The 20,857-nt window shown below is 38.8% G+C and overlaps 1 protein-coding gene across 4 annotated transcripts in view; it reads right to left on the reverse strand.

The window, feature by feature from the left end:
• Nucleotides 1-1,958: 1,958 nt before the first annotated feature.
• LOC143744307 (mitogen-activated protein kinase kinase kinase kinase 4) overlaps nt 1,959-20,857 on the reverse strand; it is a 76,012-nt gene continuing 57,113 nt past the window's right edge. For all 4 annotated transcript variants that reach the window (XM_077235720.1, XM_077235718.1, XM_077235719.1 and 1 more), the window contains exons 28-32: nt 20,528-20,628; nt 17,503-17,652; nt 8,932-9,091; nt 4,485-4,624; nt 1,959-4,302 (exon numbers count right to left, since the gene is read on the reverse strand). In XM_077235720.1, coding sequence (XP_077091835.1) covers nt 4,219-4,302; nt 4,485-4,624; nt 8,932-9,091; nt 17,503-17,652; nt 20,528-20,628 — 635 coding nt within the window. In that variant the 3' untranslated portion in view covers nt 1,959-4,218. The remainder of the gene's footprint in view (nt 4,303-4,484; nt 4,625-8,931; nt 9,092-17,502; nt 17,653-20,527; nt 20,629-20,857) is intronic.

The following is a 20,857-nucleotide window of genomic DNA, read 5'->3' on the forward strand; positions in this document are numbered from 1 at the left end:
CCACAGATGTCTCTCAGCCACGGTGAGAGAGGCCATGTTCCGCCCAATGGCCTGTGCAGCTGATTTTGTTGCACGTAGAGCCAGGTCTGTAGCGCTCCGAAAATCCGCAATGCTGATTGACCCATCGCCTTCCTCGTCCATTTTCCGGAGAAGGTCGGCCTGGAAGATCTGCAAGATGGCCATCGTGTGTAGTGCTGACGCGGCTTGCCCAGCGGCGGCGTATGCGCGACCGTGCATGGCTGACGTCACTCGGCAGGCTTTAGATGGTAGAGCCGTCTGCGCTCGCCGTCCAGCAGAGGGCGGGCAGAGATGGGAAGCTACCGCTGCTTCCACTGGGGGAAGAGAAAGATATCCTTTGTCTTTCACACCGTCCACAGTGGAGAATGCAGCCGAGACAGAGGTACGCACACTGGCCGAGAGGGGGGCGCCCCAGGACCTCGGGACTTCTTCGTGAAGCTCAGGAAGAAAAGGCGCGGGCCTGGATTGTGACTGCGGAAGCATCCGTCCAGTCGGTTGTACGCAGGCTGATTCGGCGCCTCCCAGTTGAGGCCGAGGTTGTCGACGGCTTGAGAGAGCAGACGCATCAGCTTCGATTCAATGCCGGCTCGTTTCCCAGAAGGCTCGCGGATAGCAGAGGGGAGGTCCACAGAGCTCGCCCAATCCTCACTATCCGACGCCAGGATAGAACAGGCCTCGGCTGTTTCGTCGACTTCAATGGCCGAAGTGGCGGTGGACGGCGGCCGCTGTCCGTCGGGGAGGGACTCGAGCGATGCCGGCGAAGCTGGCGGGCGAACCGGCGAGCTTTGGAGGGCAGGAGAAGGCTCGGGGCCGCGCTGGGCACGGCGCAGCGCTACAGCGGTTTGAAGTGCAGGCTCTGAAAATGATGCCAGGCGAGTCCTCAGAATCACCATCGGCGGTAGCTCACAGTGAGGGCATCCGCCGTCGACGAGAGCGAGAGCCGCATGATCCTCACCCAGGCAGGAAACTCAGATGACATGGCGATCCTCTTCACTGAGCGTGGCTCGGCACGAGCCGCAGGATCTATGCATCTTGAAAAAGATGCAGCTCTTTTATGAGAGAGGGAGAGACAGTGAAAAAATGTGTGTCACAGCGGCGAACACACACACACACTTGAGGATATGACACCGGAAAGCGTAGCAGGTACAGCGGCTAAAGGCGGCTAAAGACTCAAAGGCTCGTCCCGCTGTATGCTTTTTCTCAGACGGCGTGGCTTCTCACTCCGGATCCAGCGATGCGTGATGCTTCGCTGAAGAGATGAAAATCAGTGTACCAGCCTAATCGAGCTATATTTATAGGGCGAGACCACGCGCTTTTTGGCGGGACAAGACGAAGTGGGCGCGAAATGCCCCCATTGGATATGTGTCACGCAGGGCCACTCTCGATAGGCTGCTGCTGTTGCCGCAGGGCAGCCAATAGGCGCCCAAGCCGTCTTGCCTATGTCTGCATGCTGCTGCACAGCGTTTTACATTAATTCAAAATTAAGGATAATTTTTGGCTTCAATATCTCGTGGAAAAGAGGTTTTCCCCATAGCGTAAGATATTACGCAGTACGAGAGATACTCTCGTAAGAGAACTGTTAATTCTCAATAAGAACTTCTGTAGACGTCTGATAGAAATAAAGTCAATCGGTTAGTAATAAGTGAAGCTGGTAATGCTGTTTTTGAGAGATCTGTTAGTGTTTAATGTTTTTTTGGGATTTAAAGGGATTCTGTTGTCTGAGTTTTGTGACCAACAAACACTGATGATATGCTGCTTCATTTAAAATGCAGAAATCTATTGCAGTCATTTCTATTTTTTAGTCAGTTAAGTTTCAGATATTCACAAAGTATTTGTAGTCTAATAAATAACTTAAGAGTGTTGGGACAATGATGGACTGTGCACTTTATGTCTTTGTATTAGCAACTTAAGACTTTGAGTAAAACCACCTTTTCCACATGTTTTCTAAGTACGTTTTTAATGACATTTTACAGTGTAAATATATACAATATATTAGTTAATATATTTTCCAGTATATTCACACCATATATAAGTGATCATAAATATATGGAAATGATTATGATCCTTCACAAGATCACAAAACAGCATTTCTGATCTACAGCCAGCATAATTTCCTGTATGTGCGCATGCTCACAAAAATGTCTGTTCTAAACAAAAACCCTTTAAGTGCCATTTTACTTGCAGTCATATTTGACATTTTACTGTTTTTTCCATAAATGAGACAAATCATCAATATGTAAAAATAGAACAACTGCATGAACAAGCAATGCAAAGTGCATACATTTGGATTTTCAAGGAATGGTTCAGAGGTATTGCATCTTTACAAACACATGTGCTTTGAGTATACATCTTGTCAAGATAATAACAATTCAACAGTAAACAATCCCACATATCCCAAGCTCCATACCGCTCATTTTATAACTCCGATTTCCAACATTTGGAACATTTCCAACACAAAAAACACTTTTTTTATAACGTTCATTTAATTATCTCCCCATTCCTGGTGCTTTTCTTTGCTCCATTCATTTTCCAACAGAATCAACCGTCTCAACTCACATCTCCAGACATTCACATCTACACGTGGTTCATATCCACACATGTTGTATTTTTCAACACGCAACCAGGCTTTGTAACAAGATGAAGACGAATTGAAGACTGGATACAAATATAAACGTGGTTTATTAAAACAAAAAGGTAGACAGGCTTAACAGTGTGCAGCAAAACACTAGCATACATGAACATCGCCTGACAGAAACAGAGTGAACAGAGAGGGACTAAACACATGGGGGTGACAAACTAAATGATGAACAGGTGTGACCAATGAATCACCACGGTTACTGATGAGTGGCGGGAAAAAAGCAAACAAATAATGAAATGTGATGAATCAAAACAAACTGAAATTCCATGAAAACATAAAAATAATACAGTAAAGTGAAGGGTGTTATACTTATGTTCAGTTAGCTTCTATGCAAAAAATAATGAAAATGTTTAATAACTTTGTCTTAATTTTCCTTCAAATTTAAAAAAATACTGTACGGCTAAGAGCAAACACACATTAAGTCATAGGTAGAACACTAAGAACACTAATTTACACTGAATTGTTACATGTTACAGCATGAGAAAATCATTTGCAAGATGAGCTGCAGAGAACGGATGAATGTTTCGCACATATGCCAACTGAACTTTATTTAAAAAAACAACAAGAATATGAATTCATTAAATGTTAAAATTGTTTTTTAAATACAGTTCAGTCTGGCTTCAAAATACCAGTTTTTTTTAATTAAGGATATGTTTATCAATCAATCCCTAAACTTGAGCTGAAATATATGGCTTTGTGGAACGTAAGGAAACTTGTGGAGTAGATATCGAAGGCTGCGATTAGCCAGAACCAGAAGACAAAATAAAAAGGTTTGAAAAAGAAAACTAAACTAAAACAAACTTTGTCAGCTGTGAAATGCGGACAAGAGCTAAAACAAAACCAGCAGCAAAAAAAAAAAATGATGTTCAGACTCCTCACAGATGATCAAGGAAACATTAGACGTTCAGTCTGCATCCAAAAGACATGCAACCAACAGCTAAACAAACCTTTACTGATATTACATGATTATATGTTCAGTTGTTATGTTTGTATTCTTTGAGACAGTTATAATAAACAAAAACAACAGTTAAACTGATCATTACAATTATTTTTTCCCTGAAAAGTCCCTAAAATTAAAGCTGAAAGTGCAGTTATTGTATCAATTCAGTTATTGTATCAACCCAACCCCCCCCCCCCCCCCCCCCAACAACATTTGACTGTACAATAGTACAACAGGTAGTCCTTCATCTACTAGCTGTTAGTATCGGTTTCACACCACACCGTGTACCAGCCATGGTTATTATACAATACAATAATTAGGTATTAGGGACAAAATATAAAGTCCATTTAGCAAGATTTGACATGAAAATAGAAAGAGAAATAAAATTAAAATCCAAAACAAGATTTATGCTTTGGGGTTAAGCCCAGATCAAGACGACAAAGGCTGCCACTGTCAGACAGGATGCAATAAATCACCTATTTTACATTTATTAATATGTATATATATCACTTTTATTAAAACTGTTTACATGGAAAAATGGGCTATTTGAATCTATTTGTAGAGATTGTTCATTATGGGATATGGACAGTCTACCTGTCTACCTTTACCCAGCAACAAAAGATCACCAGTTGAAGAGTGAGTTCTGTCCTAACGTCATGAAGTAGATCTGACTGCATCCACCCGACTGGACAGAAGCAAAAAACACCTGAAGAGAAACGCATGATACCGAACGCTTTATGTTTCATACCTTTTAGTCATTCATATGCTTATAATGCCCAGACAACCTCTTTAAAAATGGTTCTATGTTATGGGATTTCTGGGGTAATTTGGAGAGATTTTTGGAGTTTCTAAATGTGATATTATATAAGCATATTGAAATGTTCTTACTTTATCGTTTCTCTCACACAGGAACTTGAGCTTTTGAGCCTTTTTGTGCATAAAGACTCCCTCCAGACTTCCAGTCTTGGCAGATCTGAGTTCGATGGCTTTCTCGCCCCATCCCATCACCTGATTGGACTGAAGGTAGGCTGCCATACAACAAAGAAACATCCAAATCAACATCACAATCAACTAGTCATGAAGAAAGAACTCTAGCTTCAGCACACACACAAAAACATTCAACAAAGTGGAGATGATTTGGTACAAACATGGTTTTCTATCATTGCTGTTTAACATGAGCAACTCTGATTTTTTGATCACATCTCCTTCATATAGTTCAGATGATGTTCAGTTGATGCAGTGTTAAAACTTCACCTCATTCTTTTTCATTTTAATTATTAAGCAAAATCACAAGAATGAAGTTGTTCTGAACATGAGCACGACTGCAAGCATGATATTCAATAGATCAACAAGATAACATTGAGTAAATTATATTTGAGCCACAATATTACCAGTGATATTGTCGAGGTAAGGCACCGTTTTCTGTGATTGAAACCCAGGTTTTTACCCTTATTTTTAGGAAACCACAGAGCACCAAGAATGTGCCGTCATTTGTGCCAAATTGAATTTGTGGTTAGCTCAGCAAGGCTCATCAAATAATTAGAGTAAAGGTATATGTGTATTTGGCGTGCTGTCCAGGGGAGGGGTCCGAGCTCGACATGTGGCCCGAAACCGGTGAACGTGATTTCACCAAGTACCACATGTATCTTTGTTGATCCCAGAAAACCTTTCAGATCAACCAATCAGATCTGAGGGACAAGTTTACAGTTTATGTTAAGTTTAGGCTTAGAACCAGGGTAAGGTGCTTCAACATCAGTGTTATTCACCTATCATTTCCCTCTGATTTTAGGGAAAAGTTATGGGTAGGGTTAGGTTTAGGCGTAGGGATAGGGTAAGGACAAAATTTTGGGACACGAATGTTATTCCAGGATCAACTTTATATGTTGATCCAGGAACCTGTATTACTTGACAAAATCACAGTGATCGCCCGAACCCAGAGTACTCCCCGTATCCCTGGCTGGGATAGTAACTAGCCGAGAGTGAGGAGGTGGGGCGGCGGAAGGGTTGCAGAAAAGACTGTCAATGACCGTAGGTGAGTCGGCTATATAGGCCCCTGTTGTGGATGACCCTTAGAGGCCCTTACTGCTAGCCGACTCAACTCCGTTCATTGACAGTCTTTTCTGCAACCCTTCCGCCACCCCGCCTCCTCACTCTCAGCTAGTTAGAGGCAATGAGGTGACCGGAACAAGCAGGAATACGTTCAATGCAAACTTTATTTTACAATAAGTAGAAAAATCCCACGGTGCATAAAAAACCCAAAAATAAATGAAAAAATAAATACAAATATACAGTTCAGGAAACATGTTCATGCCAACAGTCTATTGTTGTACCGAACAGTGGCGGTACTCTGAACACACTCACACCCCGCCTACTGAATGTTACCATGGCCGTCTTAACGTCGTGGTCCTGCCTATGGAACATACCAAGCTATATATACCAAGCTAACACAACATTTAGTCTCACACTTTTACACACAATAATCGTACATATATTGCACCCAACAATTTTATGTCTTTCCAGCATCCCAAAAATCAATGTAAATGTATGCGCTGTGTGTGCACCTGTGAAATGAGGGAATATGCCCCATAATCTGTATATGGTCAATTCGTGACAGCCCCCAATCGTACTTATTGGGTAGAACGTGCTCCTCGGAACTTTGTAAATAAAACATAATTTGTTACAATGTAGCATTTTCTTCTTGGTTTGGTTCGCTTTCACAAGGCAACATTTCAAAGCGTACCAAAAGTGTTTAGGCAAGTCACATGTGATTAAACTGTCCTGTTATTGCTCAGAGTTTCCTCTGCGTCATCCATCAAGATGAACTCGCTTCGTGATTTATCATAAGAAACACGAGAAGTGCCAATAATACAAAGTTTCAGTCATCATTCATGATAGTACAAGCTAGAACAGGGACACATTCCCACTCTACTAATTGATTCCCATAAATTAAAAATGTATTTATAATGCCGTAGGAATCAAGGCTTTCATCGGGACAGTATCCTTGCAGTGCAGGGAGAAGAGCAACATTTTAAGATGAAGAGGCGCTCTTTGGTTATCACAGCTGAAAACCAATGTGCTCACTCACAGAATCAGACACTGCTGCTTTTTATATAACACATTTCCTGTTATGAATTACGATACCGCTTAGTTCCTTGGTTCGGATTACTTTCTTGGGTCGGATTACCCCATAGCTTGTTTTCAATCGGGCCGAGACCACCTCGATCAGGCGATCTCAGAACGATTGTTTTGGTGAGGATCCGAGCATGATTGCAGTGTTCATATTTGTTTAAATGAACTGAACAAAGGGAGAAAATGCACAAAGTTCTGAAACAACTGGATAACAGATTATCTCTGTAATAGACCACAGTATGTGAGGATGCAGGACTGTGCGTCTCAGATAGTGAAGTGCAGCACTGGAGTCCCTCAAGGAACGGTTTTAGCACCACTTTTGTTCACTTTTTTATACATCAGATTTTCAGTATTATAATAGATTATAGTCTGCTCCAATCCAACTTCCACTCCAATATATATATTGAAATGTTCCTTCACTTAAAAGAGCTTATTTATCATAGAAACAATTCCTTCCAATCTCATTAATATGTAAATAGTATCACAGTCACGGTTATCACCTATAGCGTGGGAGCGGCTATGGGTATTCGAGAACCATCTTGATTATAGGGACTTCAAATAGATGTTATCACCTTAAACTTATTTGAGAGAATATCAAAGATGTGGGCACAGAGGGACCACTTTTGTTGTTATCCTCAATTTACATTTAAGACAGAGCTTCAGCTCCATGCTGAGAGAGAAGACGAATTTGTTATTCTTAACATACAGAACACAGCTGTTACAACAAGAGCAACTTCATTTACATTAAGAGTGGTAAACAGTAACAGGATAAAAGGTTAAAGATTTGGATGTTCTGGGTTCAGTCTGACGCCGATGAACCCAAGGTGCTTCGTGTACCTTGCCACTGCTATTCTGTAATAAACTTAATTTTTGAAATCTTCGACGTCCACATCATTTTTTCTTACAGTATAATTCTAAATCTTGTCATCTCCAGAAATTTCCAGATGATTCTGTAATAGTTGGCTGTATAAAGCACCACGATGAGAGTGAATATAGGGAGCTAATAAAGAGTTTTGTGGACTGGTTTGATAAAAATGGTCTCAGGCTAAATGCTATAAGACAAAGGAAATAGTGGTTGATTTTAGTAGACTTCCTCAGAAAGCGGTACCAGTAAATTTGAGAGAGTCAGAAGTTGAGATTGTAACAACTTACAAGTATTTGGGTGTATATCTGAACAACAAGCTCAACTGGTCTGATAATACGAAGTCTATAAGAAGGGTCAGAGTCGTATTCATTTGTATTCAAGGACTGAGTTCCTTTGGGGTACGTCAGGTACTACCTAAGACATTCTATGACTATGTAGTCTCATCTGTGATTTTGTACTCTATCACATGTTGGGGAGAAGGATTGTTGGAAAAGGAGAAGAATAAGTTAAATAAACTCATAAAGAAGGCAGGCTCTGTCGTGGGAAGTGTGTTAACCACTTTAGAGGAGATATTGCAGGATAAAATTATTGTGAAACTTTCTCTTATGATTAATCATGACTGTCACCCTCTCATATCTCAAGCTTCTCTGAGTACCTACAGCTCAAGATTAATTAATCAATGCTGCTACAAAGAGCGTTTTAGAAAGTCTTTTTTCCCAACCGCAATTAGATTTTATAATCATTGTTATATAAGATGATATATACAGATGATGGTCGTATATAATCATAATGCTTTGAAAAAAAAATTGATATTTGAGAACAAGACTTGTTGTTGTGTATGTTGTTTGTTGTCGTTTATTCATTCATTGTATTTTGTGCTGTTGTGTCATAAATTTCCCCCTGGGGATTATTAAAGTAAATCAAATCAAATCAAAATCAAATGATCCTCAGAGTGCGAGAATCCTTATTCTTGGTGTGAAAAGGTCTCAACACAGGACTGCTGTGACTTTCTCCACACACAGAACTGCTCATTGCAGGAAGTGGGCTGAAAGATGACTCATCCACACAAATGACTTGTTTTGCTTTTTTGTATTTAGAATCTCATTCACATCAGTCACATGTCAGTACAAGAACTGCACTTCAAGAGCAGTAATATAGCTTACGACAAGACCACATTAAGCCAGTTGCTTCAAAAACTAAGAGAAACAACAACAAAAAAAACAAACATATCAAAATGAAGCTACATTATCGATATATACATTATTGCATGTCCTTACTGTACACTGAAAAAGCTATTGTGCATCGATGTTGCAGCTGTTCTTTTGGAGAGCTGAAACTCACCGACAGAGGCGGGCATCTCCCCCCACTGCAGAACCGTCTCCTTGGTGATGCGGCCATAGGTGTCGATATAGACGCCCTCGTCCTCGTAACACAGCAACAGCTCCATCCCACTGCTGCTAGGGAGGATGATGATGGCATGCGGACGAATCAGACCGTGGATCTGAAACACACAGACATTCTGTTATAAAGAGGAGAACGGTAACTCCCTTAAATACAGAAATTCACAAGTACATCACTCGACTCTACTATGTGTATGCCATGCTGGCAAATTATCCATAGCCAAATGTGCATTTACTGGTCACGCCATGTAATACAGCAGGGGTCATCTGGTCGTAACATAAAAGTACTACAATGAAATGAAAACAAAATGACTACCTATTTTCATTTATTTTCAAGTTGCAAACATAGGTTATATGTTTTCTTCAATAATGTGCTGATATACGGAAGCATATTATCACATGCTGTTACAAAAATGCATCACAATAGGTATTTTCTCTGCTGCATCTTCAATATGATGATTTAATTTCCATACAATATTTTGGCCAGACCCCCAAAAATTATATTATTAATAAAATAAATCAAATGTAAAGATATTGTTTAATAAGGTGACAAAATTATTGAGTTTAATTCAGTAGTTTTTATTGTAATTGGAAAACATGTTTGAAGCATCATTGACGTAGTGTAATTGCGTAGAGCTACGTCACACGTAGGCTCACTATTGGCCTACGCTGGTCATGTGTGTGATGCGTGTGACGTACAACAACAGAAGCTTACGCTATAACACTAGGGAACTGACTCTAGGCCCACAGAGAACGAAATGAATAGTTGAAATAAAGTCGTTATTTTTGTTTTTTTTGTGCACAAAAAGTATTCTCATCGCTTGATAAACTTAAGATTGAGCCACTGTAGTCACTTGAACTATTTTAACGATATCTTTAATATCTTTTTGGGGAACAAGTGTCAATCCCTTAGAAGCCTATGGAGGAGTGATCCAGCTCTCAGATTTAATAAAAAATATCTTAATTCGTGTTCCGAAGATGAACGAAGATCTTACGGGGTTGAACAACATGAGGGCGAGTAATTACTGACATAATTTTCATTTTTGGGTGAACTATCCCTTTAATTAAGTTTTTTTTCTTAAACAGAGGAGCAGATAGAACTTATTTTTAGAAAAGCAAATTTGAAAATTCGAGGGAAAAACATTTGTCCAAAATATATTGTCATAAATAACTTATGGCTTATAACTTAGGCTGTAATATTAAGAGGCACCGCTGATGAAACAAACATCTTTTTTATAATACCAATTGATTTAATTATATTAGTGTTAATAAAATTAATGTTACTTGTCTAATAATGTGTATAATATGTTTATGTTAGTGATCCTGAAGGGTCCGAAGTCTGGTGGTCCTGCAGGTCCCAAGGTCTTCATCCACACTGTGATCTCCACCTCTGCCGGCTTCTTCCTGGTGTTCTTCAGCCGACAGCTTCACCTTGGTCTTCAGCTCCGACATGGCCCCCTGCCTGATCCCCAGTGTCTTTTGCTCCACCATGATGTTCATCTCCACCGGCCTCACTTTGGTTTACTTTTCCATTTATTTGTATGGTTTGAATGATTGATTTTGACCCAGGTAATGGGTAAGGCTCTCCTCCAACATTCGCAATGGCTCAGCTGTTACCCACTTCTGGGTTGTGCTGCATGTTTCCCTGGGCTGGGCACATGGGGCGGTTGCACACTTAAAGATCCAGACAGAATTTTCTTTTGTTATTTTTACTTTCACAATTTTTACTGTTGTTAATTTCTTCTTTAGAAATTTGTTTAATGCCTTTTCAACTTTATTTAACCCTACTGTAGATATGGTTTATTCTGGTGCCTATTTTGGTGGGAATTTAGTTTAAACGGTTAGTTCACCCAAAAATGAAAATTCTATCATTTATTTCTCACCCTCATTTCATTCCAAACCCGTAAGACCTTCTATCATCTTCAGAACACAAAATAAGATATTTTTGATGAAATCCGAGAGCTTTCTGTCCCTCCATAGTGTAACGACTGAGACAAATCAGACACAATTATTTGTTATATTTAATAAATAATCTTTAAAACTCACTCTGGGATCTATGGTTCCATCCCCCCCAACTACGGCAAGAACCATGACTACCATCAGATAAGATAGTTTTATTGCTGTTAAAAATGTGCTCATGTGGTCCAGACTGAGGCCATAGAAAAAACATACAGCCCTTAAAATAGACTTTCCTGCGTTAATTTATAGACGAACTGATCTATAAATTAACATGCATCCCAGGACATTGTGTGTGATAATATTAGGTCTTGTATACTGTCGCTTGCATTTGTATTTATTTCATGCATGCTTTATGAGAGAACTACTAGTTAATGTAACGTAGTGTAATGTTCAATGCAGAAGAAGTCCATCGCAACTCCAAACATCAATCCTCCGACTTCCTCCCGTCTCCTGGTTGCTCTGCTCTGCCCTCCTCTCAGGCCCAGGGCTGGCAGGCCACAACCTGCGCTCCAGCCATGTACTCATGGAGAGAGAGAAAACTTTCATCCAGAACAGAGTCAAACAAACCATGCAAGTTCATCACCATTTCTTCATTCAACACTAAAGAAATCGATTGAGACTCATGGAACCATCGAAATCCTTTATCAGGAACTTTCACCGCAAAGGCCATGCAAGTATCCATTTAAAGAGGTGCTCTGAAAATAATAAGATGATGGTTCTTTTCATAGTAAAATTGATCTTTTATATACCTCCATTTCCTGCTTCCAGTTTCATTCTGTCACTTACCATCTTACCCATGTACTGTATGTGTGATTGTGTAAATGTCTGTTTAGATTAGTTATGTTTGAGATTAAGTTGTGCACAAAACTTGTGCACAATACGTATTTGGTTCCGATTATCTGCCCTGCAAACAAAGTCTATTTAATGATTTCCAGATTCTGACTAAATGCTCTTTGTAGTACTGAACTGTACGAAAGTTATTTCCCAACCCCGGAAATTAACATTTATATTAATCAATTAATAACCAATGTTGAGGGTTCACAAGATGAACTGAGTAATTGGTTGTAATTTTAATGTATCTACATTAAGTTAATCCTATTAACTGATCCAAATATTCATAATTAATCATAATAAGTTATTAATAATTATTAATATTTTCCTTATGAGCTAATTTGCTAGCCTAGAAATCTAGACGCACCCTAGCAGCAGCAAAAATTATTTTGCAGCAAAGTGTGGTCAAGTAACTCTCCGTTGGCATTAGAGCTGGAAAAACCAAACTCTGGTCAGCCCAATCACATCGTGTATAGAGTTGGTGGGCGGGCTTAACATAATGACGGCAGAGTTGTGATGGTTCCGCGTGATTTCCATAGGTGATTTCCCTACTACTTGAAAACAAAGAAGATGCTGCTGCCGAACAGCGGTCTTTCGAATCGGCTTTGGCCGCGACTCTGGATGACTTGGAGTTAAGAGAACGTCACTTAAGTCATTCTTCAAAAAGGAAGATGTGTTCGGAGTTTAGACGACCGGATAGGGCAAAAGTTTAATATATCAACTAGCTCCGCTGGTGGTAAAACACAAGGGACTCACTCAGCCACAGCCGTCCGTTGCTCTGGTTGGTTGTAGCGCTGTCCTATTGCGTGCAGAGGGAATTTGAAAGACAACCGTTTATCCCGCCCCTAGGATTGAGGTATGCCAATTGTGAGTTCCCAGACCTAACATCTTGATGTAGGTCTGGCTTGCTAGGCTACTAATTTGCAACAATAAACAGCAACTTTCAAGGCCCAGAAAGGTAGTAAAGACATCGTTAAAATAGTCCATGTGACTACAGTGGTTCAAATGTAATATTATGAAGCGACAAAAAAACGAACAAAAATAACAACCCCGGAAGGCTCAAAATAGCCCCACACTAACACGGTAGCATAATGAGGGCCTCTACCTGCAAAACGAAGCATTGAGAACTTTGTAAGTGTACAGACAGTTTACTTCTTCAACTTTTATTTATTTATATAGCAAAGATGTTGCCCAAAGTGCTTCACAATTAACCAAAACAATAAAACATACATGTATAAAACATTTATCAAGCTCAGCAGATGAGGGCATTACACACTCTTAGACATACCCCTCACATAACTGTATAATGAGATCAGTGTAGAAATAAATAAATAAGATTTAATAAGAAGATACTTTATAAAGACTCGACCAGTCGAACCAAGAACGCCTTGCTATGTGAGCTGAACTGTGACTATTGACCAGCACGTAGCACAGCGTGCTACAACATGGTTCAACTGGTCGAGACTGTTTTCCAAAGATGGATCCTGCTTGTATACGCGAAGTATCTTCTTATTAAACTCTCTGTACACTTACAAAGTTCTCAATGCTTCGGTTTGCAAGTAGAGACCCTCATTATTCTACCGTGTGAGTATGGGGCTATTTTGAGCCTTGTTAGTGGTATTAACTAGCGATTTTTATTTTTAATTATTCTATGCCCCATACACTAGTGTTATAAGCTAATCTGTGGTTAAACTAAAACTAACGTTAAAACTGGGTACATTCGATTATCATGAAAACGCTTCCCAGAGAACGGGCGACGTGTTATTTAGCCCAAGGTTCATTTTTGGCCGGAATTGTCCTTTAAGACATAAATTACTGTTTTACGAGGATACTTGCAAAGACAGCATTTTTTAAAAAAGTTGCCAGCAGCCACCAGCGTTTTTGATAATTTTCAACAAAATTGGTCCCCCAGAATATTTTGAATGAATATCTGAACATGCAATCTATCAAAAGAAAGAACAGAGCCGTTGATTTAAAACAAAACAAAACAAAAAAAACATTTTATTCTAGCTTCATGCATTCTTTTTTTAATCAACACTTGAATGTGGCTAAGTTTCATAAAAAATAAAAAAAAATAACAAAAAGCTAAGAAAATCGTGTTTTTTTCTCAAAGCCAACAATGTGCATAAGCAATGCTTTTATCACTCGGTTTTGCTTCTTTTTTTGCCTATGATTTGATCTGAAGATTCTCTACTCTTTCAGGAGATGCGCAAGGAAGTGCCTCTACTGACAGTGAAAACATGGAAAGCTGTAAAATTCTGTCAATGGCGTGGAAGGGTTGTCTCATAAATGACAGAAAATTCCGTCTATGGTGGGGAAAGGAGTTAATACAATTATGGCGAAATCTTTATCACCCATCACTTTTAAATAAATGCAATGACCATGTAATTCAGTTCATTCAATTAAAAGAATGAGGTTAAACACATTTTAATATTAAAAGTTATGCGTTACCTTTGGCTTAGCTAAAAAATAAAATCTTAACCACTTTTTAAGTGACTACAAAGCATTGGAATAGATATCCTCAATCATTTGTACTTACATGTCTATGTCATTTCCACAATCACACACACCTCTCACTGTACTTGCCTGACTCAGAAATAAATTCACACACACTGTACTGCCATCCATCTGTAGAGCCACCACAATCCTGAGCATCAATACGGGCATCCAGAGCCGCAGAGAAATCCTTATCCTCTGGCGCGGGATTCTCATGAGCGCCAGCCGCGCAAACACACCGACACAAACAGAGAGTGTGTTCCCAAGTGGGAGAAGAAGAATTACACTACGCAAAGAGCAGATGGAGTGTGGAAGGACTTCGCTAATGAGTGTGTGCAAGTGAAAGACAACAACTACGTGAAAGATGGAAAAATGCAATTGCATTAAAATCAATGTGTGTGTGAATATGAAAAAGTGACAGAATGAATGAGAGAATGGGAGGGAATGAATGAGAAAATGTTGGTATGGAAGGCTACATGATGTAGTGCCGCCCAGCTTCCAGTTCTGTTTCTTGCCACTAGTTCAATTCTAAATTTATCTACTGCCTGTTATTAGAAGAAAAGAAAAAAACCCTGTGAAATATCAGGTCATTTCAATGGGCTTATGCGTTGGGAACATAGCAAAGGCTGCAGAGTTATTTTTGGACGAGAGATCAGTTTGGAGAAACTAGCACACAGACACACACACACACACACACACACACACACACACACACACACACACACACACACACACACACACACACACACACACACACACACACACACACACACGGTGATGGTGAACTAGTCCGTAACTATGTGGGCCACCTCAGAGGAGTGTGGGCCGTAGCTAGGAGGGGGTGGTGGATGAACACTACGGTCTTCGCTCTTCCTCACTGTAAAGGATACACTGCAGTGTGGGTGTGTGGGGACGTCAGCAACACAGGCAAATGCAGCTCTATATCATAACATTTTTCACACATTACATTTTGTCCTACATGCTGTACGTATTTATGCCTTCTCTAAACTGTAGCGTTTGGTAGAAGGAAAACGAGTGTTATGTGGTGACGGAATTTTCATATGCCTGCTTTTGTTTAAGGGTGAATCTCACGAAAACACACCCAAGCCACATTTCACCCCAAAACCAAGATCATTTTGATTACTTGTGAAACAAAGTAAAGGTGCAAAACTACAGCTACAGTATGATGGTACAAAATTGTGGTTTTGTGATGTGATGTCTAAGATGCTCGGATTAAACACACAGTTTTAACTTGGTTAAACACAGAGAAATCTGAATTATTATTCCATGTTTTCAGAATTTAAATAACTTTGTGTTTCTGGAGCCTTGTAATGACAATCTCTGGACAAATACACAAGGTTGATGGAAATATAGAAGTACAGTTATCAATTCTTTGTTTTGCTTTTAAAGTAAGCCAGACAGGCAACACAAACAACACATAATAATGAGCATTTAAAATATGAATTAAGCGATGTAGCACGTACATAAAGCTTGCCGCAGCGACACCAGCAAACATTGGATGAACGTTCTGATATTAAGACTTATTTTGAGATAACCTATAATATAAATAACAGCCTTATCTTTAAAAAAAATATTTTAAAAATGTATGACATAAATATAAATTATAAACAAACAAATAAATAAATGTACAGCAAACAAACACTTAAAAGAGAAATATCAGTGCAAACATAATCAGGCTGACGGACAAGTAACTGTAACACTGAATGAAAACTCAGAGGTCTAAACTTAAACAAAATGATATACTATTATATAAAAATTAATAAAATATAGCCTATAGCAGCAAAAGTAAAACCCGGAAGCACTGCAGTGTATTTACTACGTCAACTGCATCGGAGAATGACACAGAAGAGAAGAAATTTCTCAATAAAGTCATTAGTTTTGTTTGTTTTTTGCACACAAAAAGTTTTCTCGCCGCTTCATAACATTAAGGTTGAACCACTGGAGACACATGGACTATTTTAACAATGTCTTCAGTTCCTTTCTGGGCCTTGAAAGTGGTCGTCACTTTGCAGTTTATAAGGGTGTCAGAAAGCTCTCGGATTTCATCAGAAATATCTTAATTTGTGTTCTGAAGATGAACGGAGGCCTTATGGGTTTGGAACGACATGAGGGAGAGTAATTAATAACAGAATTTTCATTTTTGGGGAGAACTAACCCTTTATTTCCGAGAGAACGCACGTGCTAGTTTGCAGTCGGCTGTAGTCTGTGATGTTTGTTCAAGCGCAGCTTTTTCGTACAGACGCAGCCGACAAAACTGCCGGTTTTGAAGTCAGCTTGGTGTGTCCCAGTTAAACATGTTGTCCAGTAAGAGCGCTACTAATTTAGCTGAATATGCACATAACATTAGCCTATCATTTAAACCTATCTAGTTTTATGTTAACGATACAGCGAGCGTCCATGTAAAGTGGATAACGTTAGGCTACTAGCATGTTTTCAATGATGTCATGTTTGAGGTTGCATGTCACCTTTTTGTGGTCATTATTTACTCTCTCTAAATGATCTAGCACTCTGGATTTTCTGCCCATATTAGTGCATGGACCGGCCACGCTAGCGATCAATTTTTGACAAAGAAGACGATTGGTCAACTAAATTTGAATCAGTCGATTAGACACAAAATAAAATAAAAACTTTGTCACGCAGTGATATAACTTCGTGACAACATTTTTATTTTCTTTGTGACTAACTGACTGATTAAAATTTAGTTGACCAATCTTCTTTTTTGTCAAATAACGTTTAGTCGACTATGAGGGAGCAGCCTTACTGTAATATTCTCTTTACTAGCTTTTTCTCAGCATTTACATGTAGTACCATGATGAAATATCCATCACATGTATTGTACAACAATATTTAATGATTGTACAAACAACTATACAGGAACATTAATTTAGATCTCCCACACACAAGATACTGATTACTGACACTGATACTGAGTTTCACTATGATATTTCATGATGATAAACAAATGATTCTGCAAGTGCAAGGTTTCTTTAAAGATATGAATGCACCATGCAGTGTTGTGAAAATTGGACTGGCTTGGACAAGTGAAGCCCCTTTAACACATTGTTACAGCTGATCCCATTAGATGTTTGCTTGATATTTTCAGTGACCTAGCATGCTAGCATGACCCAAAAACCTAAAAAAAATCTAATTACAACAGACAGTTGCACTACTACAGGTGTAGACAAGTGCATGCTGGGACACTCACATGACTGGGCAGGTACAGATCGAACGGTGTCCCTGAATCCACATCAACAGCATGAAAGCCACAGTGAGACCCATAGATGACCTTTAACCTCTGTCCATTCTCCACCGTCAGGTCAACTGAGAGGGGCTTCTGAGGGAGAGAGCTGAAGGACTGACCGAAGACAAAGAAAAACTGAGTAACTCATCTACTGAAAAATAAACATAGGATGGACATACAATCTAGTGCCTAAAAAAACAAACACACTTTTTTTATTCATTTATTTTTTCAGGTGAGTTTCTCCACTAATACACTGATTGGCAGTTTACTGTCAGGTCTAATATTGTTTCTAACTGCTTCAATTTAATACATAAAACATCACATTCCATTACCAGACTCACACGCACACATTTTCAGAAAATGTGTGAATGGAACTGCAAACTGTACAGTTACTCTAAACCACACACACACACACACACACACACACACACACACACACACACACACACACACACACACACACACACACACACACACACACACACACACACACACACACACACACACACACACACACACACACACACACACACACACACACACACACACACACACACACACACACACACACACACAAAAAAGGGGTTTGAGATCAATTTATACAGATTTAATTCTGTTAAAGGGAAAATGCTGATGGTGTGAGCACAGCTTTTGGGCTTCTGACATCATAAAGTTGCTTTTTCAGTTGAGATTCAGTGAATGGTCTTTTGGGGCTGCGTAGGAAGTTTTGAGCTCTGAAAGTTCTGGAAGTAAACCTTTCATGAAAACAATTATGGGTCATAATTATGCGCAATTATGCTGACTTCAAAAATTCATATATACAAAATATTTTAAACCATTTTTGACAGTTTGTTGCACTTCGATTTATCAAAAAGCAATTTGTTGCACACAGAGGATGCATTCCTCATCTTTAAAAAAAAAACGATTCGAACCTGACACGATTTATTAAAAAACAATGTTTGACAATACAAGCTCATGCCAGCCACGACAAAAACATGAGTTCATGCTTATTAAGAGATTTACGGTGACACTTTCCATGTGTCTCTTGTCTATTGAGTTGGACTCATGCACATCAGTGGCTTGGTGTGATCTGAATACACACACATTCTATGAGAGCTGGTGACTTCCAGTGAAGTAAACCACAGCGACCCTAGGTGACAGCATGTGGGCCTGTCCAGTTTTGAGAAAAATTCAGCTTTATGCAAATGAGGAACGACTTGATGCAGTGACTACCAATGAGAGAGAAGCTCACATGATCCGCCTCCTATCAGACACTGCTGTTGTGTGTCCACAAGATCTAAAGTTAATCATTGCAGTGAGAAATCACCTGATTTTATACGATGATCAGATCACGTAAAGGGGTGATGTGTGGAACAACATATATAAGATCATGTGTTACATGAAGGACAATCAATTATGTGTATCGACGCACTCAGTCCGATATTTGTGGCCACAAAGAGCATGTGTTCATTACAGATGCAATCATAATTACCGATGCAATCATTGCATTACCGATGCAATCATAATTACAACAATTTTTCCAGAATGTTCATATTGAGCAGCATTAGAACTCATTTGGTGTCAAATTTTTTTGTATTTTTTTGCATTTCACATTTCATTTATCTGTCAAGAACTTCAGCAGCGAAACATGATGCCCATAGCTACACCAAACTGAGGAAGCCAGCTTCAGGTAACAATATCTTTGAAAAAAATCACATATTTTCAATGACAGTTTGTAAACATACTATGTTTTCATGTCCATAAAAATGGGTAGGACAACAATCTGATCTAAATGTTTTAAATATAAACAGCAGAACTCATGTCAGAAGTAGAGTAAGTCTCTAAGGACAGCAGTGAAGTAGGACACGTACTCAAAAATGACCCATTTCCAAAAACACCCCAGTTACATTATCTATCATTACACTATCCTATTCTTTTTTTTTTTTTCAAATGGAAAAATTTATAAATGTTAACAGCAGGTAATTACAAATATCACATTAGAAAGTATGGTTATGACCATAACGGCCTCCTGAGCCTTGGCTCAAAGCAATTATGGACGTACTGTACTAGAGATCTCAGAAACCTTTCAAGAGCTTCATGTTTCAACCCTTTCTTTACAATTCACTGTGGTTTCCAGATGTAATGAACACTAGTGGCAGTAAAACACCAAAAACATTTGTTCATTTTCACACAAATTATGGTTACAGGGGCAGATTATTGATTAATAATAATTATACTTTTGCACAGCTTTTCTGGCGTAGTTTACATTTACATTTATGCATTTGGCAGACACTTTTATCCAAAGCGACTTGCATTGCATTTCAAGGTACACATTTACATTCTTATCAGTTCTTGCTTTCCCTGGGAAATGAACCCATGACCCAACGCTCTACTGTTTGAGCTACAGGAAAGTAATAGTTCACTTGTTTAAAAAAAAAAAAAAAAAAATCAGCATAACTTATGCTGATGGGAGTATGACAAATACTTCTTTTATGCACAGATTTTTCATCATTTAATAGGTAACACTTTACAATAAGGGTCATTAGTTATCTACCTAAGATAACATGCACTAAGAATGAACAATACTTCTACAGCATGTATTAACCTTCGTTAATATTAATTTTCAACAATGCACTGTGAACTAACATGAACAATGAACAGCTGTATATTTATTAACTAATATTTACAAAGATTAATAAATAATGTAACAAATGTATTGCTCATGGTTAGTTCATGTTAGTTAATACATTAACTAATGAACCTTATTGCAAAGTGTTATCATTTAATAAAAACTCATTATTTTAATTTTAATTATTTTTAATGAGAATATGACTTCTTTGGCATTGTGTTAATATCATTTCAATATCCCTTTCATTTCTCATAATTTCCTCTTTTTATTAATTTTTCAGTTATGAAATATGACCAAAAATGTTTTGGCATACTTTGTGACATTTCATACAGATCATCTCTACTAACATACGAGACTTACTTTGAAAGCCATGAACTTGTGGTACGGCTTGGGAGCCCATGCATAGATCTCCACAGCGCTCCTCAAGGCAATGACCAGGAACTTGATTTTTTCATACCGAACTGAAAAAAGTTAGTGTAAAATGATAATCAAAAGGGAGATTACATGCAAGAAATACATTTATCAAACCATTCTAGCCTAGATTATAATAGAACCAGTGGCGAGGCCACATAAGGACCAGGGTACACTGTCGAACTAATGGTCTGGAAATAAAACTAAACTGACCATCTTTCCTATTGTATCTAAATTGTACTAAACCGTGACCAAAACGGAGGTACATACCCAACTGTG

Source organism: Siphateles boraxobius, unplaced genomic scaffold (genome assembly GCF_051911475.1).
Source record: "Siphateles boraxobius isolate OS27281-9 unplaced genomic scaffold, OSU_SipBor_1 2, whole genome shotgun sequence".
Lineage (NCBI taxonomy): Eukaryota > Metazoa > Chordata > Actinopteri > Cypriniformes > Leuciscidae > Siphateles > Siphateles boraxobius.